A 14,255-nucleotide genomic window follows, 5' to 3' on the forward strand; every position below is an offset into this window, starting at 1 on the left:
TTAGCCCATATCACTGCAAACAAGTTAGTATCAAATATTGTTTAGACATATAATCGAATCAGCAGACACGTTTTCAGTCTCTTCATGGCAATGCATTTTGAAGATACAATCAAACGTTATGAAGGCATACCGTTAGTCAGTTATCAACATTCAAAAACAAAATGTTTTCCCCATTCTACAAAGTGATTTCCTAAATTATAAATTACATACAGTTCTAAGATGCCTTGTGTCCACATAAAAAGGCTATGTGTTCATGTCAGAACAGGAGAAAAAGGCATACTGGTAGCTAATGCTCTCTCTCACACGAGTGATTTCATTCACTGTTTATTTGCAAAAGTTGTAATCGGCTGTTTAACCGTCAAAAACTGAACCACAAAATTTCCAAACAGGAATAATCCCTTAACATTCCCTTTTACCCCCCTTTAAAAAAAATGCAGCAGCTATTCTCTGAAAATTCTAAGCACAGACTGTATCGTTGTCTAGGCTGGCAGGTATGGAGCTATGTTTTAAGTGAAACTTAATGCTAAATATCTGTATCACAACAGGGAGGATAACAGTCATAACTGATATATAGTGGATTTGCTATGAATTCATTGCTAGTCTGATGGAGGAAATAATAAGTGATCCAAGAGAGCTCGGCACACTAAAAGGTGATTTATCAGAGTGAATTATGGCTTTAAGTGCACTAGCAGAGATTGGATCCAGGTCACACTAAAAGAATCCTGCACAAACCTAGATATTAAGAGTCCATCAGGGTAGCCAGAGTTAAAGGATAAATAATGCATGGTTACTGTATTACACAGATATTCTATATCGAAATAGAGCCATCTCTAAAATTGGTCTTCCCTATCAGAACATTGATAAGTGCAGCCTTGCCCTCCCGGGCATCCCTCTGAGCTTGTCTGACGATGTCATTTAACTTTTCTTCATTTTCAGAGCCTATAAGGTAGCCCTTACCACCGTAGCCATCTGCCACGATGTGATAGTCTGCAAAAAGAAGAGAATTTACCTTTTAACATATGCCCAGACATCACTGAGTGTATTCTACAACCAATCACAGCACGAACATGAACATTATAAATCTACCTGTATATGCAAGGCCGCATGCCACGTTGCTGCCGAGCATAGGAACCTGCTCTCTGGATATCTGACTCCAGCACGCATCATTTCCCACCAGAGCTATCACTGGTGTCTGAGGTGTGAAAAGCAGAGCATGCATTATCAAAAGACATCAGCAGAAAAATATGCACACACAAAAAAATGAACGCTTAAATAAGCTGTCGTGTCAGTGGTCCATAGCGGTCATACAGCAAGTATGAAAACATATTATGTAGTGCATCTTTCCATTGTATGACACAAGAACTGAGTCTGTGATGTTTAAGGCCGTACACACCAGTAGCTAACACTTGCATTATTTTCATTTGGTTTTGATCATTAGATCTTTCTTTAGACCACATGTGCACTGATCCTAACTGACTACTGTTAGCTACCTTGCTTCCATAGATTACATACATGTAATCTAAATAGGATTGTGTGCGATTTTACCTTGTGTCTAGTGAATGTGTCAAACTCTGCAATACTGTATCCTAAGGAGCCATCACCATAGACTATCCACACCTGAAACAAACACAACATAGCTTTTGTTTTTAAAACATCAATGATTTTTTAAACTGATCATCAGATGATCAAGCAAAGCTCCCCAGACATACCTCAGATTCAGGCCGGCACAGTTTAGCCCCCAAAGCAAAACCACCTCCAACTCCCAGAGTCCCAAAGGCTCCTATAGGAAAGGAACGAAGAGCAAGATTAAAACATCATGATTGCAACTAACTCAGAATATAGTTATCATCCAGCCAAAACTTGTGCACTATGGATTTTTGTTTTACTTATAAAGCTCTTGGTTTAAACAACCAAAATATTTCATTGTTTTAATTAAACTATTTGCTTTGTCAGCAGCATCCTACCTGGATCGAGCCAACACAGAGGTCCTCTTGGTTTCATTATGTAAGCGGCACTTCCTACAAAATCTCCTCCATCTGCAACAATGACGCTGTCCTCAGCCATCAGCTCATCCACACAATGGAGGGCTTTCAAGGGATTTAAGTGGTATTCAGTCTTCTCCTCAGCTTTAGCCCTGAAATAAAAAATAAATAAATTTTAAAAAAGCAACATGTTAGCTTTTGTGATGGTTACAGATAGAAGATTTTGCAATGCATACTTTAACACAACCCCACTGCTTACTTGTTTGCAGCTTCTTTGGTCGCATCCCCTGCTTTGAGGCTCTGAGGCCATTCCTCTGGACAGCGATGGCCTTTCAGCCCTTTGGAAAGTCGCACTAAAAATGATCCAGCATCACCTGAAAATACAACATACAGTTTTGGGGTTTTTTTTGCAGTTGTTGAATTAATGTATTTATTCTTAGGTCCAACTCTAAAGAAAAAAAAAATCAGGAGTATGCTTATATTTATATGCACCACATGTACAATATTTTATGATTATCTAAAGATTTTTGAATCTTTCCTTCCTTTAAAGCTAGCATGAAATCAGGGGGCAAACATACCCTGAATTGCTATAGTTGGTTTCCAGAACATGTCTGAGTTTTTTAGCAGCTGTGTCTTGTCTCTGTTGACAGCGATGATCTTGCTGCGTCTGCTGAGAGTTCTGCCGTAACTCAGCCGGAAGTCACACACAGTGCCTGTAAACACGGTGCACAAAAGTCAATATTTCTCCAGGGATCGTGGTGAGCCTGCAGCTATACACACTATGTAAAAAACACAGTTTAACCTCTCTCTGTATCGCAACACATACTTCCAGAATAAATTAAATCCAGAAGGAGAAAAAAAGATGCAAAAGAATTACTGAAAAATTAAAAATGCAATCAATAACACTGATCCATCGTGGAACTTTGTTAAATATTTACTCCGACATATTTTGAAACGCAGTTATCCTGCACAATTTTCTTTAGATTATAATATTAATATTAAATAGGTTGGTCTCAAAATGTTATTTCTCTTTTTATCATTATGGAATAAAAAAGAAACAATGTTTGCCTGACCTGCCAGGACTACCACATCGGCTTCCTTCAGAGCATCTCGTCTGTTTTGTCGGATGTGGATGGGGCTGTCTTTACCCAGCAAGCCACGACACATACCCCCGAGAAAGCAGGGGATGCCCAGATCCTCCAAAGCCTTCCTGTTTAAAATAAACAAATAAATGAAATAAATAAAAACATTTTTTAAAAAGGGGGAAACCATTTTGACCAGATGTAACATCCAAGTAAAAATACCAAAATATAATTTCACTGATATTTGAAGACTGAAGAAAAATTTGCTTAAGGCTCACCACAGGAATAGTTTAACACATTTTAACAAACACTTCCAGTATCAACACCAAACAACAAAGAGTGGCAGAAAAATAAAAGGACACGTGACTCATCTTTTACCTGATGTTATCCACTGGTGTTGGGGGTAGTGTTGCTTGGCTACCCAGCACAATAACAGGTTTCTTGGCTCGACTCACCAGCTCTAGGCACTTTTGGATCTGGCATGCATCAAAAAAAATGTTTAAAAATGCTGTCAATCTCCAATGGCCAGAGCATTTACGTATTGACGAACATTTACTACAAGACTTACCTGATTGTCTGTGGCTTGAGGGATGTGAACGGGAAGTGGAGACATATCCCTGGGCTCCCAGGCTCCAGCAAAGAGATTCATGAGGTGGTTATGAAGGTACCTTTGAAGAAAGCAGACCACAAAAATCAAATAATTCAGAACATATGAACACACTTCTGATTAGGGAAGAATAATGAGGAAAGAAATTCCCAAATTATGATATTATAAAAGATGCAAACATTATAAATAACCCAAACAGTAGCATGCAGTGCAAAAACAACATACCATGAGACAATTCTTCCCATCAGGCCTTTGGGAGGGTTCTTAACAACAAACTCCTTAGACACCAGGTGGAAGGGGTAGAGCGTGTCAATGGGGAACTCTATGAAAACAGGACCAGGCGTTCCTGACTGAGCAATGGCCAACGCCTTCTTGACCGTAGGCACAATTTCTCTGACAGTCCTGATGGAGGTGCAGAACTTACACAAAGGCTTGAAGAGAGACATCTGGTCGATATCTTGCAGTGCTCCTCTGCCCTGTTCCGCAAACACAATTGATAAACACTGAAGAATGCTTTTTTTTGCCTGTCGTTTTACTCTGCATGCACATTAATATTGTGGTGGCATTAATAATATCTGAATCCACTCCACCTGGAGTAGCGTGCCAGCAGCTCCTCCAATGAGCAGCAAAGGAGATTCAGCCATCTGAGCATTCTTCACTGCGGTCACTGTGTTAGTGAGGCCTGGGCCAGCCGTCACAGCGGCTACACCAACCGTACCTGAAGCAGAAACAAGCATAACAGCTTGCTGTCAGAGCTATTACTAAGGTGCACCTACATTTATCTCTACTTTGTGTAGTGTACATTTTTGTTCCATTGCTGTGTAGTATTGTTGCTATAAGTTATGTTTTACTTCTGCATTAATTTATTTGAATCCCTCTATTCGTTTTGGTGCAGTAATAATGTGAATTTCTCAACAGGGGTGTAACAACATCTGAACAGAGACCAAAATTGTGAAAAAAAACCCATCTTCTGATAGCCATGGGGATCTGATACTGTCCAGCTAATGCAAACTAGGACAGTAAGACACATAATGTTGAAAGACACTTTCTTCATGATCAAACCAAAATCAAGTGATTAGGTCAGGTTTTTAGCAGGTTTTTAAATTATTATTCATGCCACCTTAATAACATCTAAACCAAGCCATTGTTTCAAGGAAGTGTTAACTCCTTTTAGCCTCTAAGAATGCTGTTAGATGCACCTTTGCTTGATAAATCATAATGTCTGCAGGAGGTGGAACGCCTGCTGTTAAGACAAACCCTGACAAGACTTCAACGCCCACGTTTTGTTTAGAATAAGCTGTACGAACACAACGTGTGCGCACATTAAGAATGAGTCGTATCACTGGAGATGCATTTTCACGCAATCTAAACCTGCACCTGAAAGTCTTGCCACAGCATCAGCAGCGAAGACTGCAGTGGCCTCGTGCCTAGTGTCCACAATCCGGATCCCCATCTTCTCGCAAGCCACCAGGATAGGTGAAATATGCCCACCCACAAGAGTGAAAATGTACTTGACCCCATGGGCGTGGAGGACCTCTGCCACAATGTCGCCACCGTGCTTGGAGCTCTTTGTGTCAGTCTGGAATAAGTAAAGAGGGACAGAATTAGGTTACTGCAGACAAGATCGTGGCTGTTGTAACCACATAAACAATCGTGCAAACTAAAATAAAACCGCTGTCTAATATAAAGAGCTGACTGTGCTCTGTAGGGCCACCTGTCACACTCCTTTTCATCCCACTGTCGTTTCCTATTATGCAACAACCGCATATTGTTCAGGGCTGCAGTGTTGATGTGGAGCCGCGGGGATCTGATAACCTTTGTGCTGGAAAACCACAAGGCTGGTCAAAGTTTACGTGAATAGAGTCCAGCTTACGCTTCAACACTGACTGCCTGTAGAAGACTTTTTTTTTTAAGTGGCCACAGATTATGCAATGACTGAAAACAGAGTGCATAACGAAGGATAGCACAGAAAGCACACAGATTACGGTGTTGACTTTTTTTTAAAATACCTACCTTGTGGAACAATTGGTAGAGTATGCCAAGTTTGTAGGCTGCAAACAGTAGCCCACCCAGCACCAGGCTTGTAAAGGATCCGAGAACAATGCCGACGACTCCAAAAGGCTCCATGCTAGAATGCGGAAGCAAATCCCAATTTCTGAAAAGACACTACGGTAAATAAGCTAAACTTATTATATCAAAATCTATGGAGCTACCGGTTCAGCGGCTCACCGGTTCAAGCTAGGCTAATAAACTATGGAGCTTCTTCTACAACTGCTATACACCCATTTCAAAGGCGTACACGTGCAACTACATTCACTCAGAAGTTATAAAATTTTAAGTTACTCCGAGGCTCTGAAGGACATTTGGTCGTCTACAACTTGAAACGACCAGGTACCCTTACTTTACACCTGCGCCGACACAGAAAGAAATGTGACAGTTGATGGTAAAGCCGCCTGTAAAGGATATAGGGTACTTCCGTTTAGTAATTTTCAAAATATATGACTGCTGCTAAAGTTCACAGCATTTATTTATGGGGTATACATGGGGATTTTCTTTTCCAGTTGTTATTATTTTTCTGTAGCCATGAACGCAATAAAAGTTACACTTGTGTCTTCATTAGTTGCTGTGTATTTAATCGTATGCTCACATGTATGGCAAACATTGTACCTTTATTGTCAAGGTACAGATTTATTTCCGTCTTTAGTGAATGTGAGGGCGCTGTTCAAGCCAAGGACGGTCTCTAGTTCAGGTGTGTCAAACGTGAGACATAGACCTTCCAATTGCAGTAACAGATAAATAAACAAATGACAGAAAAAAAATCTTGTTTTTCTTTTTTTTTTTTACTCTCTGCTATAGAATTCAATTTTTACAACGGGTTCACAGTGAAAAAACAAAAAAGTATAATTTTAGCCATTTAATTATTTGTGTTAACAGATTTCTTTCATCGGCTATAATGTATCATGTCGAAAAGCTGAGACATACTGTTGAAATTGCACTTCTCGGGGATTTTAAATGTGTAGTTAAACTTCTATACAACGACAGAAAGGGGATTTTCACTGATCCAGCCCATTTAAGATCTAAGTGTGCTGCATGAGCCACAACATGAAATGAGTTTGACACTCCTGCTCTGGTCAAATCAGGGACTTTACACAGTCAAAGGTTCAAGATGTGTAAAATGGGTTCAAACTGCATTATTTGTAGTGAGAGCAAGATGCATGTTAAATAATAAGTCGAGTGAAATCAGCAGATTGCATAGTAAAGGAAACAAAACAAAATGCAAGATTTTATAATTTGAATGAAAATATTTACAATAGATTTTATAGGCTAGACAGTATTAACATAATGAATCTATCAGTCTTTTAATGAAAGAGCATGGTTGTCTTTGTCTGTGTGTATGTGTTAAAGTTAGTTTGTTGTTTTACAGCATGTTCACAGCAGTGTGCAGAAAGGAAGTTTGTACACATCGATAACCTTTCCATAATCAGGATTTTCAGCAAACAGTAGTTTATCATGCACCCGTTGTTCCTCAAAGACAATAATCTGAAAGAGAGCAGAAAAATAAACATAAATTAACTAAGGTTCTTTAGTTACAAGTTACACTTATAATTCATGTTCCATCTTTTGATATTACACAGGTACCTCATTCTCTCCACTTCTAAGCCAAGGTGCTGGGAGATAAAGGAAATGCTGGGGGCCAATAAACCAATAACGTCCAAGGTTCTGCCCATTGACAAATATAATGCCTTTACCCCAACTCTGTGGATAAATACACTATCAACAAACAGAAACTAGCCAGCCAGCCAATACAGCATGTATTGGTTTTTTTTAAAAGAAAAAACCCTCTAGCTTACTTGCTGGTTAGTTAATGTTTTCCACACAAACTGTTATACTCACACGAAGGCTGACAAAGGTGTCTTTGGGAGGGCCATCGACACAGAGCCTGGCCTGGAAAAACCCGGGGATACAATGTGACTTGAAGTCAGTTTTCCATTGGCCTGAATTTGTTAATCTAAAACAAGAGCCACAAAACACATACTGTTATCAAAGTGCACATTGAATCTATACAAGGAGACTCGAGCAATTTTTGATTGAATCTTCCCTTTAACATAGACAATGAAAAGGTACACTTAGAAACCTGCCATTCTAAACACTGTACGATTTTGGCAAGAAAGACGTTTTAATCCAGATAACAGACCTTTTTATAAAGCTGGGCTTCATATCAAAGCAGGAGATGGAAAATCCTCTCAGTGGAGTGTTGTTCAACACAATGTCTCCCACAATACCTGTAATTTGAATTATAAACTGAATATTCCTTACAGTTATGTCGTTTATATGTTACTTTAAATAACTTATATATATATATATACACACACATGTAAAAAAATAACTAGTCTTGATTGCAACTGATAGGTTTAATAGTGCATGCAGGAAAAAAAACGTGTGTCCTTCCAACCTCATTGGGAAATGAATACTTTTATTTTACTAGCACTATCCACAAATGTGGATGTCTAACCAGATACTTACTCTGGATTTTATTTACTTTTTCTTCATACAAAACAAAGGCAAAAAAAATAAATAAAAATAAAGCAGTAAGCATAGAACATCTTTTAGGACATGCAGCTATGCAATCTGACAGCAGAAGTATTATTATCAGTATGAAAATTTGCTGAATTTAAATTGTAAAACTTTCTGAATGACATTTTGTCAAAAGACTGAAGCAGTCACTTTGATATAGCTATGTAAAAAACACACAGCAGCATGTGGAATACCTTTGCGCTGTTCATCCAGAGCTTTCCCATAATTCACTCTTCCACAGTTCTCCACAAGGAAGCTTAATGTCCTCTCCCCCTTTGATATACAAAAAATTAGTGCTTTAAATGTTGAGTATAAATAAAAGATGACTATGTACAATTTTCTTTGAGTCTATGAATATTCCAAGTCCTAACACACACGTCTATGGACTGTGGGAGTAAATCATAGTGTGCAAAGAGAGTTTACGGCCCAATTAACTAATGGCACTATTGTGTTTTGTAACTTCACTCCAAAGACAAATTTGGGGGTAAAATGGGATGATTAAGCATATTAACCCTAATCCTTAATTTAAGTATCACTTTGTAAAGTTCAGAGTAGATACAGAAAAAATGATCAGCACCTTTCCATCAGGGAGTGCAACCTCATGAGTCTTATAGTCCAAACAACCAACACACTCCCTGTTCACAAAAACCTGGAAAAGATTGAAAAGTCACACAGGCAGTGTATAATTATGCTGTATTTTGGATCTGTGGTTACTTTATCACTGGTATGCTCTTACCACTGCTCTGTCTCTAATGTTGTTCCTGGAGTTTAGGGCGCCTCCACCAGTGATAGTGGTTTCATACAGTGTATAACCATATGACTGACCATTGTTATTGTTCACAGGGAGATTCTCCATGTTCACTGGCCTGTCTGACTTGTGCGGCTGGAGAAATGGGAGGTAAAATCAAGTAAATGGTAAAACATTAAGAAAAATGTAAGAATTTGAAACATAATGCAATTTGATCAGATCTCTTGCTGCATCACAACACATGGGGAAAAAACAGGAGTAGTGTTGTGGCTTGAAAATTACAGTTTCTTAATGTAAGCTTTCACAAGTGCTCATGAAAGACTACCCGAATCACATTCAGAAAGGGGAAGAAACATAGCTAAAGGAGAAGTAAGGTCAAACCTAACTGCAAGTTGTGAGACATCTGTCTTAAGCATATAAGCAGCAAGTTGCCAGATTGCTGCACAAAGACACACATGCTGATAACAGCAGCGTCATGTCTGTTTGATACTCATTGTACCATGTTTGCTCTCCTTCCACCAGGGACCCCATATTTATCTGCTCTGATCTAGTTTTGTCAGTTATACTATCAACTCTACCAGATGGGCGCTTGCCATCTGCAGCTCACCTTGTCGCTGAATTGCAAGACGTCCCACAGTGACAGGTGTTGCTGGATAAAAGCAGGGCTGTAAGCTTTCCTCTCCGGAGAAGAGGGCACTCCAGGAAGAGGCTCAGCTGTGAGTTCGCAAAAACATTCAGTCATGCCTGAGTTAGACATTTTAGTAGATTTACATTGTTTTTCATAAATTAAAATAAATATGGATCCTTAAGAAGAACTTACAGTGGTACTGGCTGAATAAATTCCTCAGGTGGTGATATTTTGGAGTGCAGTCCCCAGCTTCAGATAGGGGAGCATCATAATCTGCCAAGAAACCATTGAGACCGCTGACTTTTTAAAATGAAAAGATATTAAACATTTAAACGAGCAAAATTTTGGTTTTATTTTTGGAGAGCCGTTATGTTGTCTGTGTTTTCTGCATTGATTTAAACCACAGCTAACAAGCTGTATTATAGTTCATAAACCATGCCCCTTCCACGTTAACAGATTTAACAGGGGTCAAATTAAAACAAAAAAGTCCACTTCAGATAAATTTCTCCCAAAGTTATTTTGCTCTGTTTGAAGTAGTTCTTATTTACAATCAAGAAGTAAAAGTTTTCTTGTAAGAGTGCTTGCATTTATGCAGCACTTTTCAAAACAAAGCGAGAATAATATGCAGTAATATTAAAGAATACCAGGGGCAAAAAATAGGAAAAGTGAAAAGTGAAAAATAAATACAATATAAATGAAGGGACCAGGTCATGTAGGGCTTTAAAAATCAGCAATAAAAATCTTAAACTCAATTCTAAAACTAACAGGTAGCCAGTGAATGGCTGCAAGGATTGTTGTAATGTATCACTGCTGGAAAAGATATCCCTCAAACATGTAAAACACTTCTTTGTGCTTTGATCTCTGGGCTCTGGGGTCTAAGGTTAATCCCACCCTACCGTAACTGGTGACCTGAGATTTGTAGGCGCCAAAGTCCATTGCGCCGTTCATGAAGCCAAAGCTGGTTCCGCCATGAAACATGTACAGATTAATGGAAACGCCTCGATCCAAGATCTCGGACACCACAGCCAGCATGTCTGTCATAAAGGGCAGCACAGATTTTCCACTGTAGCAGTGTGTGACGACATAACACACAAAGACCAACAAGCAGCAATATATGGAGTTTTAAAGTGCATATTTACAATCTGCCTAAACATTTCAAATAAATAAACACTTGTCACTTTGAATCTTGTCATAAAATGAACATATGCTTGGAAAAATTGTGTGACTTAAAAAAAACATTTGCAAACCCTCGGCGTGGAACACGTGATGATGTTCTCCCCAGACATCAAACCATCCAGACCAGTACTCCATTACCATTAGAGGTTTCTGGGGCTACATAACAGAACACGTGTATTAGGCTCTATCTTGCTCCTCACTGTCACAGGCTGAATAAAACATTACCATCAATTCATAATAAAAATCCCCAAAGTATTTCTCAGTTGACTTAAATGTCTTTCAGATTGAAATGTCAACCTGTCATGACAATCGCAGATCATCGTTGACCATCACTTACCTGTATGTCAGCCAAATGTTGGATGGCTCCAAATGAGAGTCTCTGAAGGTTTATTGTTTTTAGAGCTGAAATAAGCAAGATGTCACATTCTCAAACACGATCCAATAACAAGGACAAAACCATGAAGTAAAAAGCGAACAAAGGACACAGACAGCGATTGTTTGTATCTTTCTTTAGCTCAAGGTTTATCAGTGTTATTACCTCCTTCCACCCCTCCACATCTTAAGCCTTCCCAGTTGTCTGAAGTCATCAGAAGCTCTTTGATCCCTCTGGACTGGAGACACTACAGCAAAAAAGACAACGAAGGGTGCAGGAATCCATCATGCTGCAATGTCACAAACCATTTTAATGATTAAAATTGGCAATAATACACACATTCTTTATAAATGGCATATATTTGTCATCTTTTGCAAATGAGCCGTATTCATTCTCAACCTGGACTGCAATGATCGGGCCGCCTCCTTCAAACTAAAAAACAAAACCAAACAGAGAAAACTCTAGTTATTCTTTTGGCTTAAAATGTAGTGAGAAAACAGCCACCTGGACTTACCATCAGAGGCTTGATAACTGAGATGAGCTTGTCAAAGTACAAGTTGACAGCATTTACGAATCCAGGATAAGTTGTCCTCAACTGCATCTCTTCATCTTGTAGCAACCAGCTAGAGAAAAAAAAGAGGAAAAAGAGAGAAGACACGGTGTGGTATACTGCGTATTTATGGAACAGCTTCAAATTGATGGGAAGATGATACTACCTAGGCAACCCGCCCAAGTCCCATTCAGCGCAGATGTAAGGTCCAGGACGCAGTATAACCCAGAGACCCAGCTGTGCTGCCAAACTGACATAGGCCCTGAGACAGGCACAGATGCTTCATGCTCTTTTCAGAAATAAATACTTTGTATGTCTTAAAAAAAAAAAGTAGTCCTACAAACGTAACACATTTAGGTGGGAAACTTACTTAAGGTCCAGCTGATCCTGAAAATTAAATGTTCCCCTCTCAGGCTCATGGAGGTTCCATGGCACATATCTGAAAAATAAAGCAGCAAAGAATATATTCTTTGTATCATCAGCAATAGTACAGTGTATAAGGAGGAGAAATGTTCAACAGGCCTTCCACATAGACCCTAAACTGGTTTCTATTTGGCTTACTTCACCAAAAGAACAGATACTTGTGATTTAAGGCGTACAGAATGTGCACTGGGAACGTACGTTGTAAGTGTATTGAGACCACAGGCCTTCATCTTCAGCAGCCTGTCCTCCCAGTAGGCTCTGGGGACACGGAAGTAATGGACAGAGCCTCCCAGGATGCGGAAAGGCTCTCCTTCTAGAGTAAACTGAGACGAGTTGGCCTTCAGTCCCTCTAAACGACTCATTCTTCTCACATCAAGGTGATGTCTGAGGGGGAAAAAAATCACTAACATATAATCTAACAGAAAAAAGTTCATTTTTTTAAAGCAGGTATTGCATGCTGGATTATGGTGTTTTTAAGCTGTGTCAAAGCATTTGAAACATTTTAGCATGACATTACAGTAACAAATGATGCATTTAAAACATTGTAGTACTTGCAGACTGCACAAATAACGCATACATTTTAGGTAGAGTAAATGGAAAACCTTACCAAGACTTAACATGAAAGTTGAAACTGCCAGCTACATCAAAAACACTGTCAGTGCTGTGGGTTGAAGCTGAGCTTACCAGAGCGCATTCGTGGAAGGGGTGGATGGTGCTGGGAGGCCTCAAACACTGTGGATAAGGGAAACTATTGTTGTTTTAGAACAAAAATATAATAGTTCTCTCTCTCTCACGCTCTCTCTACCCCTTAGTCTTTGTCAGTGAAGCACTGCCTTACAGAAAACAGAAATCACACTGTACACAGTAATGTTGGTCTCTTCATATTTCTTTGCTCAGTTTTTACATGTTTTGTTTTTCTCACATTAACAAAGTGTACTTGGTAGGAAATGCTAAAGGTTCAACTTTATTGAACAACTAATTGTTCAGTCAGTTCAACTGTTCAGTGTAATTGCGGTTACAAACTTATAACTTAAAGTATGACCAGCGAAGGCAGGTGGAGTACCTTTGTTGAGACTTCTGGTTCATCCACGGTGCTTGTAACAAGAAAAGAACAAGAAGTTCCCTGTGAATGAAAATTTGCATTATGAGGTTAGGGGCTGTTCACAATTATTTACCTTTTTATAAGCGCACAAACGGGAACATAGGAGGAGTTTAATGGCTGATTGACATATTCTGAAGTATTTTCTAGGCATTTGATTACACCCGCCAGCACCATCACACATTCTTAAAGAGTGGAAGTACCTCTCTAACCATATGGACAGGAGAAGTGGTTTTGTGTGCTTCTGCAAGGGCAGCTATGGCGAGGCCACATCCCAGTGCACACAAGGTGGAATCAGGCCATTCAAACTGTGAAAGAGACCAAAGGATGACAGGTGGCTGTTCCCTCAACCCTGAGCACACAGGCCATTGCAAGACACCAGCTGGAAAGACTCTTGGATCTTTAGCAGCCCTGAAAGTGGCACCTGAAAAACTGTAACGCTAACAGCTGGGCTTACTGCTGGTGTGTATATCCTAAAAAGCAAAATTATGTTTTGTTTTGTTATTCTAATGTAAAGTAATTTTATAGCATTGTGTCAATCAATAAAGTTAGCTGCTGTTGTAATTTCTATAGCTTCAAATGTATCTTCACCAAACAAAGCAATAATGAAAAAAATGTAAAAATTCGGGAACATTCCCTTCCCCCCTTATTTGCCTGTTTTATCAGGTTTACACATATTTATTACACCTCATTAAATAGCATTCTGGATTGATTGCTTTCCTGCCAATAACATGGATTTTTATTTATTTATTCATTAAAATAACACACAAGACAAAGTCAGCCACTAAAAAGACAAGGGTCTGTCTGTAGATCCCATTTTAAAAAAATCTGTCATTCAATAAATTATTTACAAGAATTTAGAGTGCTCTCCGTTTTCAATGAGCAGGTGAACTTTTTGGTGGTCCCTAAGTATCTACCGTAGTTGTCGCGTTTCATTGTAGTGATGGGATTTCCGGATCTTTTTAGAGAACCGGCTCCTTCGGCTCACTAAAAAGAGTCGGCTCTTTTGGCT

At 39.2% G+C, this 14,255-nt stretch overlaps 2 protein-coding genes across 3 annotated transcripts; both read right to left on the reverse strand.

The window, feature by feature from the left end:
• Positions 1-311: 311 nt before the first annotated feature.
• Positions 312-6,125, reverse strand: ilvbl (ilvB (bacterial acetolactate synthase)-like). The gene is made up of 14 exons (XM_005720663.1): positions 5,685-6,125; positions 5,049-5,250; positions 4,262-4,389; positions 3,897-4,147; positions 3,633-3,732; positions 3,443-3,540; positions 3,056-3,192; positions 2,561-2,695; positions 2,242-2,356; positions 1,965-2,134; positions 1,710-1,780; positions 1,546-1,617; positions 1,087-1,192; positions 312-987 (listed from the first exon to the last, which is right to left on the reverse strand). Exons 1-14 carry the CDS (start codon positions 5,796-5,798, stop codon positions 809-811), a joined length of 1,878 nt encoding a protein of 625 aa, XP_005720720.1. The 5' UTR covers positions 5,799-6,125; the 3' UTR covers positions 312-808.
• Positions 6,126-6,520: 395 nt separating this feature from the next.
• LOC102206213 (beta-galactosidase-1-like protein 2) lies at positions 6,521-13,267 on the reverse strand. 2 transcript variants are annotated; one of them, XM_005720665.2, is made up of 20 exons: positions 13,208-13,267; positions 12,829-12,876; positions 12,343-12,528; positions 12,092-12,160; positions 11,888-11,983; positions 11,686-11,794; positions 11,511-11,603; positions 11,337-11,418; positions 11,136-11,200; positions 10,870-10,954; positions 10,519-10,656; positions 9,815-9,895; positions 9,602-9,708; positions 8,983-9,129; positions 8,824-8,895; positions 8,441-8,519; positions 7,867-7,954; positions 7,566-7,680; positions 7,311-7,427; positions 6,521-7,211 (listed from the first exon to the last, which is right to left on the reverse strand). In XM_005720665.2, the coding sequence occupies exons 3-20, from the start codon at positions 12,504-12,506 to the stop codon at positions 7,101-7,103; spliced, it is 1,818 nt and encodes a 605-aa protein (XP_005720722.1). In that variant the 5' UTR covers positions 12,507-12,528; positions 12,829-12,876; positions 13,208-13,267; the 3' UTR covers positions 6,521-7,100. The 2 variants fall into 2 exon arrangements, with proteins under 2 accessions (XP_005720722.1, XP_005720721.1); XM_005720664.2 differs by having other exon boundaries at positions 12,752-12,876.
• Positions 13,268-14,255: the final 988 nt, after the last annotated feature.

The sequence above is a fragment of the Pundamilia nyererei genome, unplaced genomic scaffold (genome assembly GCF_000239375.1).
Source record: "Pundamilia nyererei isolate P.nyererei 1_Seehausen unplaced genomic scaffold, PunNye1.0 scaffold00003, whole genome shotgun sequence".
Lineage (NCBI taxonomy): Eukaryota > Metazoa > Chordata > Actinopteri > Cichliformes > Cichlidae > Pundamilia > Pundamilia nyererei.

Bases quoted from the DNA above. Each gene is read 5' to 3' on its own strand.
- LOC102206213 (XM_005720665.2), bottom strand. From the start codon at position 12,506: ATGAGTCGTTTAGAGGGACTGAAGGCCAACTCGTCTCAGTTTACTCTA. The intron at 11,604-11,685 runs GTAAGTCCAGGT...TTTGTTTTTTAG, and splicing joins CAGTTATCAAGCCTCTGATG to TTTGAAGGAGGCGGCCCGAT. The intron at 7,681-7,866 runs GTCTGTTATCTG...CTCTTGTTTTAG, and splicing joins AAGCCCAGCTTTATAAAAAG to ATTAACAAATTCAGGCCAAT.
- ilvbl (XM_005720663.1), bottom strand. From the start codon at position 5,798: ATGGAGCCTTTTGGAGTCGTCGGCATTGTTCTCGGATCCTTTACAAGC. The intron at 3,733-3,896 runs GTATGTTGTTTT...CTTTCTTCAAAG, and splicing joins ATGGGAAGAATTGTCTCATG to GTACCTTCATAACCACCTCA. The intron at 3,193-3,442 runs GTAAAAGATGAG...TATTTTAAACAG, and splicing joins ACACCAGTGGATAACATCAG to GAAGGCTTTGGAGGATCTGG.